The sequence below is a fragment of the Cotesia glomerata genome, linkage group LG4 (genome assembly GCF_020080835.1).
Source record: "Cotesia glomerata isolate CgM1 linkage group LG4, MPM_Cglom_v2.3, whole genome shotgun sequence".
NCBI classification, from domain to species: Eukaryota; Metazoa; Arthropoda; class Insecta; order Hymenoptera; family Braconidae; genus Cotesia; species Cotesia glomerata.
In genome coordinates this window covers 8,258,960-8,274,109 of record NC_058161.1, presented here as the reverse complement: position 1 = coordinate 8,274,109, position 15,150 = coordinate 8,258,960, and the positions used below count along the sequence as shown (strand labels likewise).

Below are 15,150 nucleotides of genomic sequence, written 5' to 3'. Positions count from 1 at the left end.
ATAATTGCGATAGTTAAAGAGACAACCGTATAATAATTTCATTTATTTTTTAATAAATAATTTATTTGAAGAAAAAAAAAATTGTGAAAAAAAAAAGTGAAGAAATTTTCAAAATTTTTATGCGTGTTTTGATCAGTTTTTTTTTATTTGTAATTTTGCTCAAGAAGAAAATCTTGAATATTTTCAGATTAATGTTAATTTGAGGATCTTATTTTTTCTTCACTGTGATTTATCATTCTCTACATATATACTTGTTTGTGCAAAAAAAAAAAAAATAGAAGAATGAAGTATACTTCATTTTTCAATTTATGCATTGAAGTACTCTAATAAATTATTAAAAATGAGCGAAGAAAATTTTTTTTATATGCAAAACTAATATTATCATTTCCGTGAATATTGTCAAAATATGACATGACATTATATTACAGAATAGAAAGCAGGAGGGAGAAGTTACGAACATCGTATCATATCAAATTTCATTCTTCCCTCTTGCTCCATATTCCCTTTGCTCTAGTCTCTGTTTAAACTAGGAATCTCAATTTACGTCGTTGGATGTATATTAAATGGCCATTAATATAGTAAAATTTATCGATATTATTTCGTTTATTTAACATGAAATTCTATATATTGTATCAAATGATCTCATAATTTTTCTCATCTTACGTTGACGTCATTTTATATTCTAAAAATGAGAATGTATATCTTAAAATGCGTAAAGACTAATTGTTTATGATTCCGTTTATAACAGAAATACTCCGGTTGGTTGTAATAAGTTCAAGTACACAAGAATTTCTGTGCTATTCTCTCGAGAATATTTGTTTTACAATCATTCAAATTGAATGAAAATTTCTTAAACTGGTTCATTCTATTGTTTTATACTATCAGAAAAAAATAATATGTTAAATTTAATTTATAAATTAAATAATGTTAATAATAATTAACAATGAATCATTTTCATTTTTACATGATTGATGTTTTTGTTATTTATAGTGTAAATTTAATCAAATTATTCATAGATTCTGACAATGTAACAAAAAAAAAAACGATAGCGTATTTTCCCGAATTGTATATCAGTATATACGTGTGAAATAAAAAAATATACAATTTTAAAAGATAGATTAAGTAAATTATGACATAAATACTGCGTATATTACTGTGTACTAATCATAAACGTTTATTTCAGTTCTACTGAATGTGTTTTACAATATTTTTTTCAATTATAAAGAACTGGCTTACAATCAAACTTATTTCATAATCATATGAGTTATAAATTATCTTAAATAAAACATACAAAAGTAGTGTCGAGGCTAACACTGACTGAACTGTTAAAAAATAATTAATCTTTTTTTTCTTGTTAACATAACGAAAATAATTAGAAATAAATAAAATTTTTGATGAATTTCAAAATGGCGGTAACTATATGTTTTAATGAAGTAATTTTTTTTTAGACACAAAAAACCTTTGTCAAACTTTAACGTTAAAGGAATACATCATATTATTTTGTCTGTAAAAATAAAAATAATTAATAAACACAAAAACACATCTAAAATGATAGAAGTATTCATAATAAAAATACTATACATACGATTAGATAGTAATAAAATTTCTCTTCAAAAAACAATTTTTCGCCATGGTGTCGTTTGTAAAATAATCTTATGAGAATCAATCAGCGTTTTTTAAATTGATTCTGATTATTGGAGTTTTGGGAACATGTTGTCTAAAAATAAAATATTGATTATTTTTTTTATAGCAAGCTTTCTTTTTTTTTTTTTTACGGATACTTATAGAATTATTGCATAATTGATTAACTTATAAACTTTGACTTGTCGATTAATTTTTTTGTATAGTAATATTCTCTTCCGATGTCACAGTCATAATTTATTAAGCTAGCTATTATTTAAATTGCTACTTTAAAAAAAAAAAAAAAAAATATTACATCTTGAAAAAATTTTAAATTGCTATATTTACTCAACTATTGTGATAAAACATAATTTTAAATAATTTTTTCTCTTTCATTAATCTTACACTAGAATTAATTAAAAAATTTTTTTTTTATTTCATGATGTTTTTAGAGGTATAATATGTAAACTGTAAGAAAAGATTTCATTTACCTGTATTCAATGGACGCAGCATCAAACATAATTTTGGAAGCTTCAGAATTTGTTTTTTCAGGTTCATCATAGGTGTAGACAATTTTTTTAACACGCGCTTGTACAATTAATTTTGCACATTCACTACACGGGAAAAGTTTGAGGTACATAGTACAATTTTCCAAATTATGTGAATGCTTGTTTAAAATTGCATTAGCTTCAGCGTGACATACTAGAAAAAGGAAAATAAATTAACTATTTTGTTAATATGTAAGTGAAATTTAGAAATTAAATAAGTAAACATCCGAGAATTTGAAAATTTCCAACAAAGTAAATGGAAGTGAAAAAAAAAGTTGAAAAATATTCCTCTCAGAAGGTTCATCATTTCTTGAGCAGTTTTAAATTTATATGTTGTAATAATTAATTAAATAATCGGAATAAAATATCAGATGTTTACTTTTTTAGTATTATAATAATTAATAATATATTGCTAACCAAAGGTACTCTTGTTTTGTAATGGATCTTCATTGTGTTTTCCCCATGGAAATTCGTCATCATTACAGCCAAATGGCATTCCATTATAACCGGTACTTACAATATGCCCATGTTCATCAACAATACAAACCCCAAGCTGGGTACACGGATCCTTACTTAGTTCTGCCACAAGATATGCAACGCCCATAAAGAAATCGTCATCTACTAAGTAATCTTGCTTTGCAACAAGATTGTCACCTCCGTTGCTAAACAGAAAATTATCGTTGTTAATTAAAAATGAAATATGAATCAATATAAACGCAATAAATAGTTTTAAAAAAATCTAGATACAACGTAGTAATTTTTTTTAGTTTTAAAAAAATCTGGATACAGCATAGAATTATTTTTTTCCAGGCTTATTTAATTACTTTGAAATAAAATATAAATAAGGATTAAACTATGAACTTACAGTGATTTGTTTGGAATTCCAACCATTGTGTTATCAATTACTGGATAGATACAAATTTACTTACATAAATAGTATCACTTAACCTGAAAAGTATTAATTTATTAATAAATTATTGCAGTTGTTCAGTGGTTTTTTTGTGAGCGTAAATCAATATTCAAATTAATTTATAAATCTTTACTTACAAGTTTTAATTAGATTGTTAATAAAAATTTCAAATCTAACCAAGTCTTTGTATTATTTTATGGCGGGTAAAGGTAAGGACAACAGTTTAGTAAGATGAGAGACGAGTTGAAAAAGACTAAGCATGACCAAGGGTCTGGCGGTAAACTGCAAATTATAGTTCAGAAACTCACCAAAACAGCGCTAGCGTAGCACAGAGCTTTAATAAATATGAAAAGGAATTTACTGTTAAAATGAATATATAGAAGTTTATCTACTTTTTTAATATTAAATAATATTTTTTAGATACTCCACATCGATATTTGCCTATGTTATAATAATTTTTGACAAGTGTATTACTCTAATAACTTTTACCGCTATTTTTAATAGTAGTATTATATATTTATACGAAAAAAACAAAAAAAATTACGCAGTTTAATTCAGATCTAATGCTTAAATAGATAAAATACATTTATAGTCTTATTTTTCAACTTTACAATACACTTAAAATCCGTGTCTTCATTTCAAAAACATGTTGAATATTTAGTTTTCCATAGTTGTCATTTTTCGAAGTGATTAGCGATGTTACTGAAAAAAATGAAGTCTTTATTTTTATACAAGAGTAATAATTTATATTAAGTAAATGTACATTAAATTGAATGGCATTTTTAGTTTAGCCAAGTAAACCAAATATCTCTCCGAAATTTTTGCATCCTAAATTAATTTTTTTTTGCGTACATACATCTTCACCAACTAAAATTTCTAGTGTACTTATCATTAAATTACTCAATCTGTCATGTAAAATTTGATGCTAGCGGAAAAAAAATAATTACAATTAAGATTAAATAAGGTAATTTTTATTTTTTTTCGAAATAGAGAAATAACAATCTGGTTCGCAGTCATCTTTACTATGTGTAACTTGATTGGACTCTTTGAATTTACCGTACAGAATTACACAAAATTAATATACTTCAATAATTGTATTTGCTTAAGCAATGTGTTGATAAAAACTAATTGATGAATAATATTTATGAGATACTAAGATCGAAAAATAAACGTGACTTGATTGAAGGGAAAAAATAGATATGTAGACTAAATGCTTAATTAATATACTTGAAGAAATAATGTATTCTAGTAAACGGATACAAATTTATTTCTTATAATGAAGAATATTTATTTCATATTTAGTAGTTGAATTGTAAACGTTTACAAGAATAAATTGAATAAATATCGGAGTACGATTTAATAAAACTTGGGATTATGTTATTTATTTTTTTTTTTTCCAAACTCTTACAATTTTAGTTTTTATTTTAAAATTTGAACATTGAAATTAACAAAAAAAGAAACATTTTTCTAATTCAGTAAAGTCTAGAAAAATAATTCAAAGCTCTTACCTTGAGAACTACAATCTTATATGGAGAAATGGAATAAGTCTTTATTCTAAAATTTGAAAGAATTTTACAATAAGCAAACTGGATAAAAAAAAAACGAAGTCTGTTCTTATGACCCTCAGCATATTTACGCTAAAATAAATTTTATATGAAAATTAATTTGGCAGATGTTCAATAATTTAAGAAATTTTTGTAACAAATACATTATCCCAAGCGTCACAAAAAAAAATGTTGATATTTTGGGAGATTTTATTTAACAAGAAGTTAGAAATTTATAATTGTCAACTTAAATTTAACAAAACATTAACAAAAAAAAATTTGTGCCGCTTGGGATGATAAAAAAATTGACATGTAAAAATTAAAAAAAAAAAAAATGCAATTTTTTGGAACAAATTTATCTCTTAAAAAAAAAAAATAAAAAATAGTCAAGTGATTGTTAACTTCAATATCATAAATTTTACAGGTAACTTTTTTTCAATTCTTACAATTTTTCTAAAGTGGAAATTTTTTTTTAATTCGTTGTCTGGGACTTATTTCTTTAAAAATTAAGTGCACAATACTTTGTCCTTGTCAGAAGTTTTTTAGATTACATAACAAAATTTAATGAAAATCTCAATTTTCAAAAATTTAAATACTCATATTCTACTATAAATTCTTTAACATAAGAAATGATACTAAGTTTACATAAAATAGTTTTGAAGTAAATTTTTTTTAAACTTTTAAACAATGTTTCAAATTCTAAATGTCGTTTCAAACAAAATAATTTTTTCTTACCAGCAAGTGATCATGTAGATAGTTTGTGTTTTTAAAAACAACTTTCTATACATAAATATAAGTATAGATATACACGTGCATATATGTATATATGTGTAGGTTAATTTAATGATTTTTCCGTCGGATACCACCAATAACCGAATAAATTATTAAAAAAAAATCGTAAATATTATAAACCCATGGATTACTGAAAATAAAATAAAATTTAGTAATCGAAAAATTTTACTATCACTAATAAAAATAAATAATATAATATAAAATAAAATTTTACAATAGCAATAACTAACACTAAAACTCAACAATGTGATCGTGTTCTAAAGTAAATGAAAAAAAAAAGTGATCTTGTTTGTTTGAATTTAATAATAATTCAATGTGATATTTAAAGCAATACTAAATAATTTTAATGATATCTTATACGGAAGTTATTTGATGAATAATTATTTTTAATGTTCATTTATTCGTTAACGTGTAACCTTTTTTCCATATGTGTTTTATAACATTCCTCTTTGATCTTTTTTTTTCTGAGAAGTAAAATAATTTTTGTATTATAATTTTATTTTTATCAAATTGATTCAAGCAATTTAATTTTTTATACTTATTATTCTTTTAATTTCAATGAATATTTCTCAACGAGAATTACAGTCTGTGATGGCCTTCACGGTGTCCTGGATAAAGACTAATATCAATGATTGTATGTGATGTATAAATTTACTTAAAAAAAAAAAAAATTAGCTAAGGAATATTAAAATTATTGATATAAAATGACTGAGATGTTCGGCTCTCCTCGTGAGGCCGTAAGAGTTAAAGTAAAGGTAAACCCATTCAATAATTTAGATAGTATTTATCTTTAGCATTTGATAATTAATTAAGAAATTTTTTTTAGAAGTGTGAGACAAGACATCAACCAGAGTACCGAAAGTTTAGTGTTGACCCACAAATAACATCTATCGAAGTATTGCAAAGTATATTGATTAAAGCCTTTGATATAAAAGGGTAAGAATGCATTTTTTGTTTTTAATTATTATTTAAAAATCTGCTTTTAAAAATATATTATTGAAGAATAAATTTTTTTTTGACAGAGAATTTACCGTTTCATATCGAGCGATAGATGACTATGGCTCAGAGACTTATTTATTTTTACTTTCTGACTGGGATTTGGATGCTGCATTTATCAGGTAATATTCTTCATTGTTGAATTTAACAAATGAATCAATGAGTCTTATTAAATAATATGTATATATAAATTAATATTTTAGTGCTTCGGAGCCTTACTTATATCTCCAAGTAAATTTAAAACCTTTTGGAGAATCTGGTGACTGTGGTTGTGATTGGGAACATAGTAGTCGAGAATTAACGATAAAACAAGAGTCTGGTTTTCCATACAAGACTCCTAAACTTCCAGGCTTAATAATGAACAAAGTAGAAAAGACATTGAACATGGTTCAAAGAGCACTAGGAAACTTAGGAGAAGAATCTTCTCAACAAAATATTCAACCACCAAGACCACCATTGACTGATGCTGAATTTCGAAAGTTTCTTGATCCAATTGGTCAAGTAAAACATTCAAAAGAATTGCGGGCGGTGATTTATTTTGGAGGCATTGAACCAAGTTTAAGGAAAGTAGTATGGAAACATATTTTAAATGTTTATCCGGATGGAATGTCCGGTCGAGAGAGAATGGACTATATGAAACGAAAAGCTCAAGAATATCAATCACTTAGAGAAAGATGGAAGTCACTGATGCAGAAAGGTCAAAATGTTGGTGATTTAAGTTACGTTACAAGTATGGTGCGTAAAGATGTTTTAAGAACTGATAGACATCACAAATTTTACGGTGGATCAGATGATAATCAAAATACTGCAAGTCTATTTAATATTTTAACAACTTATGCATTAAATCATCCGAGTGTAAGTTATTGTCAGGGTATGAGTGATCTTGCGTCTCCACTTTTAGTCATTATGCGCGATGAAGCACAAGCGTATATTTGCTTATGTGCTTTAATGAGAAGACTCAAGGATAATTTTATGCTTGATGGTATTGCAATGACAACTAAATTTACACATTTAGCAGAAGGTCTTCAATGTTATGATCCTGATTTTTATGCCTATTTAAAATCTCATCAAGCAGACGACTTATTATTCTGTTATCGTTGGTTATTGTTGGAAATGAAACGCGAGTTTGCATTAGAAGATGCCCTGAGAATGCTGGAAGTTCTCTGGGCTGCACTGCCGGCATCACCGCCTAAAGATGAGCTTCACCTTGCCGAAGTTCCATTTCCACCTCCAACACCACCACCGAGTCCAAATATTAAACACATCAGAGAAAATGCATACACTAAAGTTTGTGCTATCAGACGGCTTAGTTCATCTGCTAGTATTACAAGCGGAAAGAAGAAGTTTTCCAGTATTGATGATCACGGTGAAACTAGTATTATTGAAAACAGGTAATTAATTAATAATTATTACTATGCATCGGAATTTATATAATTAATTTTTAATTATAATGTTTATTTTAAGATCAACATCTCCAAAAATTATTGAAGCTGAGATAGATAGTCAAATAACTTCAACAAAAAACCGAAAAAACAATATATTAGTAGATAGATTATCTAATAACGAAGCATTGGAAGGTAAATCGAAAATAAGTAGTAATTCTTATGAAATAAAAACCACAAAATCACTGGATGAAACAAAAGTTAATGAACTAACGGAAAATGAAAAGAAATGTGCAAGAGTTGTAAAAAATCTCAATGAATTTCTTAATTTTACATCTTTAAACCGAAATAAAGTAGGCCCCAGTGATAAACGTGAACTTAAACGAATTTCTAGTGAGAATGGTGTTATTCGTGTCGTACGAGATGATGCTGGTTCACCAGATGACCCTACTGACTTTTATCCTATGACTACTTCAATGACGAGAGAACTGAGACTAGAATTAGAATCATTAGATCGACAAGTTTTTGGTTCATCTACTTCAAATGAAGCAAATGGTAGTGATTGTACTACGTCTAAACAAGATTCTGAAGAACCTGACAGTGAAATTGAATTTGATACTGAAGTATCAAGGTGTAGTCCAGCAGCTGACGTCTTTGTTTGGGAAAATCCACTCCATTCCTTGAAAAATAACATTTCAGCATTCGTCACTACTCCTGATGAATCAACTGAGACGGAGTACGATGGTGAAATATTAGAAGACCAAAATGGTGTCAAGTCTGTGACTCCTATCAGACTCTTGAAACGCACTGCTCGGTAAGAATGTTTTATTTTAATACTCTATAATTATTATTAATTGAATAATTTATTTTTAATTTACAATATCTTTTGAACAAATCAGTAGAATCAGTCAATGTTTGTGCAATCAAAGACGTTTTCAAATCTTTAATTTTATTATTTGCTAAATATATTACATTTCATTTTAAATATCATAATAATTACTCAAATTAATCAAAAGATTTTGTAAAAAAAAAAATTATTTTTTAACAGAAAAATTTATTTATTTTATTAATATTTATAACAGGACGGATTGTACATCTGATAATGAATCTTCTGATAGTTGGCGAGAAAGTGCAATAGCCTTAGATAATCAATTAACTGTAACACAAGAGCAATGTGAAGAAGCGACAGAATTAACAGCATTAATCCCAGCTGGAACATGTGATGATCAACTAACGGGTTTGTTACCGCCACCATCCGAGTTTGGTGGTGGTAATCCTTTTCTTATGTTTTTATGTATTACAATGCTTTTACAACATCGAGATTTTATTATGCGCAATCAAATGGATTACAACGAAATGGCGATGCACTTTGATAAAATGGTTCGACGTCACAATGTTGCTCGAGTACTTTCACAGGCACGACAATTATTTGCTGGTTATTTGAGAAGATATTCAACTCCTGGCCGACCTGATTACGTCAGTGCTTAATTAAATATTAAAAAAAATTAATTTTTTTAATGCGTTAAAAATATGCGAAAATTATCATTTAATTATCACCAAGTATGTATTAGTGGGATATCATATATTAATAAATACCAATCTTCCCTTTTAAAAAAAACTAACTGTTCAAAATCTCGTTTATAAAATTTTATTTTATGTTATTTATTTTTGCTTGGTTAATTAATCGACAATAAAATTTATTTATTAATTTAAGTTTGCAAGAATTTATTCTATATTTTATGATAATTTACATGCAATATTTCCTTAAATATAAATACGTAATAATTTACAATAGATTCAGATTTTTGCTATTATTACTATTGAACATGGTTAATTTTAATATTTACTTAAATATAAATACTTAAAAGTTTACAATGGATTTAAAATCTTGCTACAATTAATTTTAAATATGGTAAAAAAAAATAAGATGATGGATTAGGTTTAGCATCTACTTGCGTTTTCCACCATTCCCAGAAAATATGTATACCATCCTTATAAATATATTGACAGTATCGAGATAAATAGAGATAGCACTGAAAAAAAAATAAAATTAGGATTAAAATTTTAATAAAGCTTCATTCATTTATACGAAAAAGTTTTTAAAAATTAATAAATAATTACTTATTCACGGGATCGAATGGCAGCACAGCGTTTGTTTGGTAGCCATAATTTTGATAAGTTACTGGGTGAGTTTCAGCCCGCTTGATGATTTTTTGTGTATCATAAAGTAAAAATCCGGAGAAGAGTACAAGTCCACCATATATAACTATACCATGTAATCCAGAACCAATAACTGTGGTAGGTGGTAAAAACATACTTCCAATTGAACTTGCAAATACAACTCCTAAGCCAATACCAAGTGGGCCTCCAATTTTAAGAAATTCATCACTTGGTGCACATGCTGCAACTGCTGATAGACCAGCAACAATTCCTGCTGTATAGCAAGCTGCTCTTATAAGAACAGGTCCACCGACAAGTGAAAGAGGTGCAAGAACGGCACCGATTACTCCAGAGTGAAGCATCCATGCAGCTTGTTTAGCACCAAAACCTTCTTGGTAAGGTATATTTCTAACTAAAAGTCCTGCTCCAATCATTGCTGCTAAAGTTCCTGCGAAAGCAAGAAATCCTCCTCGAGACATTATCCCCATAATAACTGGCGATCTCAAACATAAAGCTGCAGATGCTGCGCTAATAGCAATTGAGCCTCCGAAGTACATGTATGTTGAACGTATACGATCTTTCACATATTCTGGCCAAAATCTGATGAAATTAAGATTGAATTAAATTAAAATTTGGTCACAAAACATCATATCTGAGAAAACTTGTATTTTTATCTCTTGATAAATTATACTGAATTCAACAGACATCTAATAATTTTTTAGATTGTTATAACAATTTAATTGTAAAGAAAAAAATTTAGCTAAATAATTTCACATGTAGAAATTTCAAAAAATTATAAGTGTGAGTGTGAATTTTAAAAAATATTCTTTTTATAATAATTGATTTGTTATAGAAATTCGAATAATTGTCAGATGTCTGCTTATTTCAGTATCATCTTGATAACTGTAAAGATGGAAAATTTATTCGTATTTTATTAAAGTAAGCATTTACCTAGCGTGGTCAATGGCACCAGTTCTATCAGCGAGACCTGCTCCATAATAACACAAAGCTCCAATTCCGATGACAGCAGAGCCAGCAACGAATCCTTTGCCAATATTAGTCGCTTAAACATAAAACACAATACGTTATTTTCGGAAAATAAGAAATGAAGATTATTACATCATATTTTAAACATGATTATTATTATCATAATATTATACCGGTTTCACCAGCTGGTGCAACTGCATCCTCGATGATCGTTGCTCTTTTACGAGCTGATCTTGTATAAAAAGCTTTCCCATCGCTTGCAAATAATCTAGATCCTTGAATACGAGGAACTTTAGGAACCACGGGTGTTTTCAGTAGAGATATCACTTGGGGTGATACTGTAGTTCGGCAAACTCTTGCCAACAACATCGTTATTGATTTTAGTTCAAACTCTAAACAAAAAAATAAAAATAAGATAATTAACATAAATTTATAATTCTTATTTTAATAATGTTAATGATAAATAAAAAATTATTAAAGTAAAAGCCAACTATTTTTTTAATTTTGTGATTTTATAAATTAATAATTTGCTATTATATTTTTATTTAAAAAGAGGATTCTAAAGCACCGTGCTTAAAAATGCAACGATTTTATAAAATCTCGTGTAGACATTTCTTATTTCTATCAATATTAATAAAGTTCTAGATATTTAAACTGCTGTTATATAGAGGTTACCTTTACCTTCGACAATAATATTTACTTTCGACTTTCAGTATATTGTTAAATTTATTCACTCATTAGAGTACAAAAAAAATAGTTTTTTTTAATTAAAATATTTTTTTTAAAGTTGAAAATTATCGCAAATATTGATATAAATGAAATTAAAAAAATATTTACTTACATGACGCAACTTTTTCTCTTTTTCACAGAATTTTCCAGACCATTCGATCCAAGAGTTTTCGGGTACTGTGTACTGCGTATGAGTTTAGCTTGGTTATACATATGAGTGTGAGCAGAAAATACAGAGATAATTGAAATCTCAGATGAAAAGAGCTTATAAAGTTACCTTTGGTCGTTAGATGTCGTCAACAGTAAATTTTTGAATCAAAACTCAATATAAAATTTTTATATGCCAGCTGTTATTTCAGTACATATGTATAAATTTTTTAATTAATAAGTTTTTTTATTTTATTTGTAATTTTTATAAGTAATATAAGATTTAGTTTATTTTACTCGTTTAATCAATTTTGAGGTTACCAAAACAAGACAATTTTGTTTGGAGCCTAATAAAAATTTATAAGGTCAAAAGCAATTGTTTTAAATGTTTTATGACATTAAATTTAGCTGTCACTTGACCAATTTTTGATTTTATTTAACAATTAAATTAATTAAAAAAAATTATTTATAAAAAATTGTATTTTTAATTTTTAAAAATTTCTACATGTCAATTTTTTTTTGCCATAATTTATTTGTTAACAAAAGTTCTAGAAATTATTAAATATCTGTCAAATTAATTATCATAAATACTTTCGGTCTTTTATAAAAATAAACTCAAACAAGTTATTATGTACTACTTAATTGAAATTAATTCATTTGTCTCATGTTTTGAATATATTTTTTGATCATGTACCTAACAAATAAATAACTTACATATGTATTTATATCCTCTATTAACTAAATCTTAAAATGTATGTCAAAAATTCCAACAATACATAATAAAAAAATACTATAAAAATTAATAATTAAATATAATAATGTAAGAACTCAATTTCTTAACTCTTTATCATTAAATTTATTTTTTATAATACAATATACTCGAAAATTGGTAAAAATTTACCGCTGTTTAGTCAGCTGACCAGAAATTTGCAAAGGGCACACTCTAGTATTCAAACTACGCATTAACCAGAAACGATACCTCTTTCCTTCTCTTACTTTTTGCTTTTTATTAACTGTCAAAATCTGTTTTCGTCTATTACAGTGTGTGTTTTGTGCTGGTATTCAATCACCACAAGGTTAGTAAACTCATCAACATCAACAATAATGCCGTAAATAGTTATATAGATTAGACTATTTAAATAATTAAGTCATAAATGTACATAAGCATATTATTATCATTTAATATTCATTATTTAAGGTCCTTAAGGTTACAATCAATAACTTTGAAAGTAAGCAACCTGTTATTTAGTATGTAGCGAATTATTTCGAGATAGTCATCATGAACACAGTAGATGGAAAATTAGTAGTGCTCGGTTCTCAAGGTATGTATTTTATGTTCTTTTTCTTAAAAAAATTTATCTATTTATTCGTTTATCATCATTTCAATATTCGATAATTATATAATAATAATTACGTGTTCCTGATAGGGTCTTAAATTTTCATGACGTATTCGGATGTTATCACTATGTCAACAACTGGACAACGCAGATATTTTAAGATTAATCGTTTGAGAATTTAAGTTTTGAGATTACTTTAATCCTCCAAGTGTATATTATTAATATCATGGATGATTAATTATAAATATTATTAACATTGAATTATTTATTTTCTTGTCAGGTCAAATATATATTAATAATTACTTCAATAGAAGACAATAAAAAGATGATTTTGATTTCTATTTATGAGTAAAAAATTTTAAAATACTATCATTTATATTTAAATATTTAATTTATCAAATCTATTTTTTTAGTCAGTGCTATTTAAACGGGAAGTCTCATCATTCGCTATTACTGATTTATTGTTATCACAACACAATAGTGAAACAATGTATTCGTCATATCATAAAGAAAATGCGTTTTATAAAGTTGATTAAAATAACTACTATTATTTACTTTAAATAAGAAATTCTGATTTATAAATTGAAACATTCATTGTATATTAAATATTTCTTAAATAATTAATTAAAAAAATTACACGACTCAACAAACAGAAATTAGTAAATATTATTCACATAATTATCTATAATGTTAAGGTGATATTTTTTGCACAAATTACTTAATTTAATTATCATTCATACTTAATAATTATTTTTTTTATAGTTATCTACTTCAATTTTATTAAAATAAATTTTGTACTAATTTACAGGTGTTGGAAAAACCAGTATGATAAGTCGGTACTCAGGAAAAACATTTAATCCACATGCTAGTCCCACAATTGGTGCATCATTTTTTAACTGTAATATAAATTTGGAAAACACAAGGGTAAAAATTCAGGTAATTATATTAATTAATTATAAATAATTATTCAGGATAGCAGTTTCATCATTAATTAAAATTTAATAGATATGGGACACTGCAGGTCAGGAAAGATTCAAATCAATGGCACCAATGTACTACAGAAATGCCAACGCTGCTCTTTTAGTCTTCGATATTACTCAATACAACACATTTTCTGCTGTAAAATCGTGGATCACTGAATTACGAAGAAATGTTGAAGGGCCAATGGTATTGGTTGTCGTAGGAAATAAAAATGACCTTTCAGATCAACGTAAAGTTGATTCGGAAGACGCTCAAAAATATGCAACAATGATTGGAGCTAGTTATTACGAAACTTCAGTACTTCATGATGAAGGTATCCTGAGAGTATTTCAATCTATTGCCATCGGTCTAGTTAGGTAAAATATAATTACGACTGCAATTATTAGTTATTAGTTTAATCTAAATTTAATATTGTTGTAAGTAATTTTTAATAGTATTGTTAAATAAAAAAAATAAAATTTATTTAAAGATTAAAAAATGGCGAGCATCATACATCGAGAGACTCACCAAGTTCAGGAATAGGCAGTTTTGATTCAGATTTTCCTCTTACACCATCGAGTGAAGAGGCTCTTGTTAATTCTATTGCTCATGGAATACATGAAAAACCACCAGCGTGTTGCTAATGCATTAGCATCGCAGTTTGTAACCAGCGTGCTGCTGAAATCATACAATCGTGTTTTTTTTTAATTTTTTTTATTGTTAATATAGCTATTATTTCACAAAATAACAAACTTCGACTTAATGGTTGAATAAAAGTACTTTATCGTGTTATATTTTATAAAGATTTAACAACTGCAAATGATTTACATAGACAAGCTGATAAGCGCAAGACTGCCTTTGCATTTTCATTATTTTTCAATCTAAATAACATAACAAATTATTTTTTTATGAATCGTTATTTTTTTTATTAAAAGAAAACTAGATATTGAACAATTGAAGTTTCCTTTTTTTACTCAATTCAAAACTGCTTTATTCAAATGTTTGATTATTTATTGAATGAAGCTATATGAGTTATCT

General features: G+C 26.6%; 4 protein-coding genes across 7 annotated transcripts; 2 read left to right on the top strand and 2 right to left on the bottom strand.

The window, feature by feature from the left end:
• Positions 1-1,150: 1,150 nt before the first annotated feature.
• On the bottom strand, positions 1,151-3,348 carry LOC123263889 (deoxycytidylate deaminase). The gene is made up of 6 exons (XM_044726930.1): positions 3,216-3,348; positions 3,034-3,116; positions 2,586-2,830; positions 2,112-2,322; positions 1,586-1,717; positions 1,151-1,504 (listed from the first exon to the last, which is right to left on the bottom strand). The coding sequence occupies exons 2-5, from the start codon at positions 3,057-3,059 to the stop codon at positions 1,663-1,665; spliced, it is 537 nt and encodes a 178-aa protein (XP_044582865.1). The 5' UTR covers positions 3,060-3,116; positions 3,216-3,348; the 3' UTR covers positions 1,151-1,504; positions 1,586-1,662.
• Positions 3,349-5,786: 2,438 nt separating this feature from the next.
• On the top strand, positions 5,787-9,501 carry LOC123263881 (TBC1 domain family member 25). 3 transcript variants are annotated; one of them, XM_044726914.1, is made up of 6 exons: positions 5,787-6,169; positions 6,241-6,350; positions 6,437-6,532; positions 6,614-7,801; positions 7,875-8,606; positions 8,911-9,501. In XM_044726914.1, the coding sequence occupies exons 1-6, from the start codon at positions 6,119-6,121 to the stop codon at positions 9,278-9,280; spliced, it is 2,547 nt and encodes an 848-aa protein (XP_044582849.1). In that variant the 5' UTR covers positions 5,787-6,118; the 3' UTR covers positions 9,281-9,501. The 3 variants fall into 3 exon arrangements, with proteins under 3 accessions (XP_044582849.1, XP_044582848.1, XP_044582847.1); XM_044726913.1 differs by having other exon boundaries at positions 5,792-6,169; positions 6,244-6,350; positions 8,875-9,501; XM_044726912.1 differs by having other exon boundaries at positions 5,793-6,169; positions 8,875-9,501.
• A 197-nt stretch (positions 9,502-9,698) lies between these two features.
• On the bottom strand, positions 9,699-11,918 carry LOC123263887 (growth hormone-inducible transmembrane protein-like). The gene is made up of 5 exons (XM_044726926.1): positions 11,781-11,918; positions 11,113-11,331; positions 10,904-11,015; positions 9,914-10,552; positions 9,699-9,825 (listed from the first exon to the last, which is right to left on the bottom strand). The coding sequence occupies exons 2-5, from the start codon at positions 11,306-11,308 to the stop codon at positions 9,741-9,743; spliced, it is 1,032 nt and encodes a 343-aa protein (XP_044582861.1). The 5' UTR covers positions 11,309-11,331; positions 11,781-11,918; the 3' UTR covers positions 9,699-9,740.
• An 824-nt stretch (positions 11,919-12,742) lies between these two features.
• LOC123263888 (ras-related protein RABF2b) lies at positions 12,743-15,046 on the top strand. 2 transcript variants are annotated; one of them, XM_044726927.1, is made up of 5 exons: positions 12,743-12,891; positions 13,014-13,137; positions 13,961-14,088; positions 14,158-14,489; positions 14,603-15,046. In XM_044726927.1, exons 2-5 carry the CDS (start codon positions 13,095-13,097, stop codon positions 14,754-14,756), a joined length of 657 nt encoding a protein of 218 aa, XP_044582862.1. In that variant the 5' UTR covers positions 12,743-12,891; positions 13,014-13,094; the 3' UTR covers positions 14,757-15,046. The 2 variants fall into 2 exon arrangements, with proteins under 2 accessions (XP_044582862.1, XP_044582863.1); XM_044726928.1 differs by lacking the exon at positions 12,743-12,891 and adding an exon at positions 12,906-12,924.
• Positions 15,047-15,150: the final 104 nt, after the last annotated feature.